General features: G+C 48.2%; 2 protein-coding genes across 2 annotated transcripts in view; both read left to right on the plus strand.

The window, feature by feature from the left end:
• Window positions 1-2,375, plus strand: part of TRAIP (TRAF interacting protein) — a 29,066-nt gene extending 26,691 nt beyond the window's left edge. Inside the window, exon 5 of the mRNA XM_019630863.1 lies at window positions 2,221-2,375. Coding sequence (XP_019486408.1) covers window positions 2,221-2,375 — 155 coding nt within the window. The remainder of the gene's footprint in view (window positions 1-2,220) is intronic.
• The window catches only part of UBA7 (ubiquitin like modifier activating enzyme 7), a 44,540-nt gene that overhangs the window by 17,144 nt on the left and 23,593 nt on the right, over window positions 1-3,803 (plus strand). The gene's annotated exons all lie outside the window — the stretch shown is intronic.

Here is a 3,803-nt window from a genome sequence, read left to right on the forward strand (position 1 = left end):
AGGGCAGTGTCACTGGCCCTCATATGTGGGATGCGAAGCGGGGCCCTCTGGCGTCCCAAGCCAGTTCTTAACCATCGCGCCACTCGGCCGGCCCTCAATCTATTTTTTTATTGTGGTAAAATACATATACCATAAAATTCCCCATTTTAACTGTTTTTAAGTATATAGTTCTATGGCATTAAGTACATTTATATTGGTTGTGCAACCATTACCACCATCCAACTAGAGAACTTTTTATCTTCCCCAATTGAACCTCTACCCATTAAATACTAACTCTTATTGCCCCCTCCTCCTATCCCTGGCAACCTCCATTTTCCTTTTCTTTTTTTTTTTTAAACCTTAAAGGTTCTCTTCCCACAAAAAAAAACTATGTGTGGTGATAGTTGTTAACTAAACTTACTGTGGTGGTCATTTTGTAATATATACATGTATCAAATCATTACATAGCACACCTGGAACTAATACAGTGTTATATATAGATCAATTATATCTCAATTCAAAAGAGAGAGAGGACAATTAAATGTAATGTGGTATCCTGGATGGGATTCACTTTTCATCATTTGATGTGGAATCCACTTGATTTCTGTTCAGCCTCCCCATCTAGCACTGCACAGTCCAGTGCAGTATCCACTGGCAATGTGTGGCTGTTGAGCTCTGAAAATGTAGCCAGTCCAACTTGAGATGTACCTGAGAAGTAGCAACAATGGTGGTGGTGGCGGGACAGACAGGTGCAGGGCAACCAGCACGTGCTTGACAAGGACGCAGCTCTTTGGCCACCACCTTCCATTAGCCTTGGCAGGCCAACCCCCAATTGGCCCCCTCTGTGGCCGTCACCCGCCACCATGTCTCTACCACCTGCTGAGTCCTCCACAGGCAACGCCAGCCCTCTGCTGTATATCTCTATCAATTTGACTAATCTAGCAACCTCATGTAAGTGGAATCAAATAATATTTGTGCATCTGTGTCTGGTTTATTTCACTTAGCATATTGTCTTCAAGGTTCATCCATGTTGTAACATGTGTCAGGACTTCCTTTCTAAGGCTGAATCAGCAATCACATTTTATTTATTTATTTTTATTTTATTTTTTATTATTACTTTTTAAGATTTTATTGGGGAATTGGGGGGAGGAACAGACACGTTGCTGTCCTTTTGTTCTTCAGTCTAGTTGTGGAGGACGTCGCTTCACTGGCCCACGTTGGTATTATCATTGTGCTCTTCCCGGGTGAGGCAGTCGCTTGCCGGCCATTGGATGGCTGCTCACAGCGGCTCACGAAAGCTCATGCCAGCTGCTGGCCAGCCCCACTGCAGCCTACGCCGTCGCTGGCAACTCACGGCAGCCCAGCTCCGGGTCGAGCTGTTGTTCACCATCTTAGCTGTAGAGGGTGCAGCATTACTGGCCCTCATGTGGGATCCGAACCAGGACCGTGCTGCTCAGAGCTGGAGTCCCAAGCCAACTCAACCAAAGCGCCACTCAGCCGGCCCCCTTTACCCATTTTTGAATTGGGTTGCTTGTTTTCTCATTGTTGAATTTTAGTTCTCTATAGATTTTAATCCCTTATCAGAGATATGATTTGCAAATATTTTGTTCCATTCTGTGGATTGCCTTTTTACTCTGTTGATAGTATCTTTTGATGCACAAAATTTTTAATTTTCATGAAGTCTAACTTGTCTGTTTTTTCTTTTGTTGCCTCTTATACATGGTTTAATTTCTTTTTAATTTTAATATGAGCATTTTCTCATTAAGTTTACTCTCTGGAAACACTACTTGAATGTCTGTCACATTCAGGCTATGAAAGTGCCAGGCCCCTAGGGGGGTCATTTTGACAATTTCTCATATTGTGCCATTTGCTGTGATAAGTAACACTGGAGGGGACACCCCTTAACATCAGTCTGTGGTCACATTTGTGGCTCCTTGCACTGCATTCTGAGAAATGAGGCCACTTGCTTAAAAGGCAGTAGGCTTTGTATGTGTGTTTTGGGATGGGTTTTGCTTGCCTCCTTTCATGTCTTCCAGACTTTCACTGGTCCCATGACTGTGTGAGGGACTAAACTAAGGGTTTTTGTTTCTGTAGAGAATTAGGACTTCCTTCCAGGGTGGTCCTGAGCCAGGAGTGGGCTCCAGACCCCTAGAACCGAGCCACCTCTGATGCTCGAGGGGCTGTTGTCCTAGACTGCCACTGTGGTCCTGAATAACTAGCCTGTCTCTGCCTCTAGTCCAGCCCCTATGGAGATGCTGAAACTAAAGCTCCGCCGGCCAGCCTTCAGTGATGATATTGACCTCAGTGCCACCTTTGATGTGGACACCCCTCCAGCCTGGCCTTTCAGCGTCCAACATGGCCATGCCAAGAAGCTCTACCTAGAGAAGGCACAGTAAGTGGTAGTCCCTGGTTCTGTTTACAGCCTGAAGGAAGGGTGGCTGAAAGACCCCTGCAGGCCCTGCCCTAATAGCTCTGAGTTGTTAACAGGGCAGTGAGAGTCACCTAGGCTTGGCCATGGTTTTGGTTCCAGCCACCTCTTCTTTTCTCTCAGTAATACTCACTCTGTGCAAAGCCCTTCTCTTGCTTGTCATTAATCTTCACCATCACCCTTCAAGCAAAGATGTCGGGATGTGAGTTGGAGAGAACAGAGTTCCCAGTGGGGGAAAGTCTGGGCTGATGGTGTTGGGGCAAGGAGGTGCACCCAATATCTTGAAGGCCTGCCCACCAGAGTCCTGAGCCAGGAACTCTGGACTTCCTCTTCCACTGTGAGCCTCTCAGGTTCAAACATGAGGCAGGACCATCTCTAACCATGGAGCCTGGAGCCCCACCCCCTACTTAAAGGAGTAGCCCACAGGGGTAGGTGTGCAAAACTGTGTGGAGCTGCAATGGGATGGGGGGAGGGGGCTGCAGTGGGACTGGGAGTGGGGAGGCTGTCTCCTTGGCCAAGCAGGCTACGTCAGTTCATTATGGAGACAGGAACTATTCCCATACATACATGTTGGTATATGCTGCTCAGGTAAGGGAGGGCAAGGGCTGAGCAGGTTTCTGCTTAATTAAAACCTTTGTACACAAGAGAAAGAATTTGAGATATTGAGCAGTAGAGGAGGAGGAGGCCCCAGGAGAGAGCAAAAAGCAATGTCAGCTGAGCTCTCTACCTTTCCCCAAACTCGGGGGCAAAGGTACCTGTGCTGTACAGGGCCAGGCCTGGTGGCAATGAGAAACAAACCTCAGGCGTGTGGGCTGCAGTCAGGGGCCTTATTGGTGCCTCTCCACACTCTGGCTTTCTCAGGTTGCCTCTTCTTGAGCTATAAAGGTTCAAAGTGGGTACCTGGAACCTGCAGGCTACCAGGCTTTTTAGAGACATTTCTACCATCTTCAGAGCCTGTGAGGGGTGTGAGGGAGCCCAGGACGCCCCCAACTTGGGTTAGCCTCCCCATACCAAGACTCGCAACAGCTGGAGAGTCTCATGGTCTTCATGTGGCCTTACCATAGACAATGGGGGCAGAAGCTGAGGGGTTCAGAGTCTGCAGGCCCTGAGCCTGCCCTTGTCCTCATGGCTTTGAGAAGCCACAGGGTCAGCCTTAGGTCACCATCCTCCCACCCATTTGGGAAAATACCAGGAGAGGGTATCCAGTTGCTGGGGTCCCCAGGCATTGGATGGAAACATGGTGTCATGGGAGGCCAGGGCCTGGGGCCATGATCTGTTCTGCTCCAGACCCTGCACAGATTATCTAGATGATCTAGAAAGATGGCCTAGCTGTGATTTCTGAGAGTAACTTATGGGCTACTTAACTTACTGAGGGTCTCATGGAGGTGGCAGCCCC

This window comes from Hipposideros armiger, unplaced genomic scaffold (assembly GCF_001890085.2).
Source record: "Hipposideros armiger isolate ML-2016 unplaced genomic scaffold, ASM189008v1 scaffold_18, whole genome shotgun sequence".
Taxonomy (NCBI): Eukaryota; Metazoa; Chordata; class Mammalia; order Chiroptera; family Hipposideridae; genus Hipposideros; species Hipposideros armiger.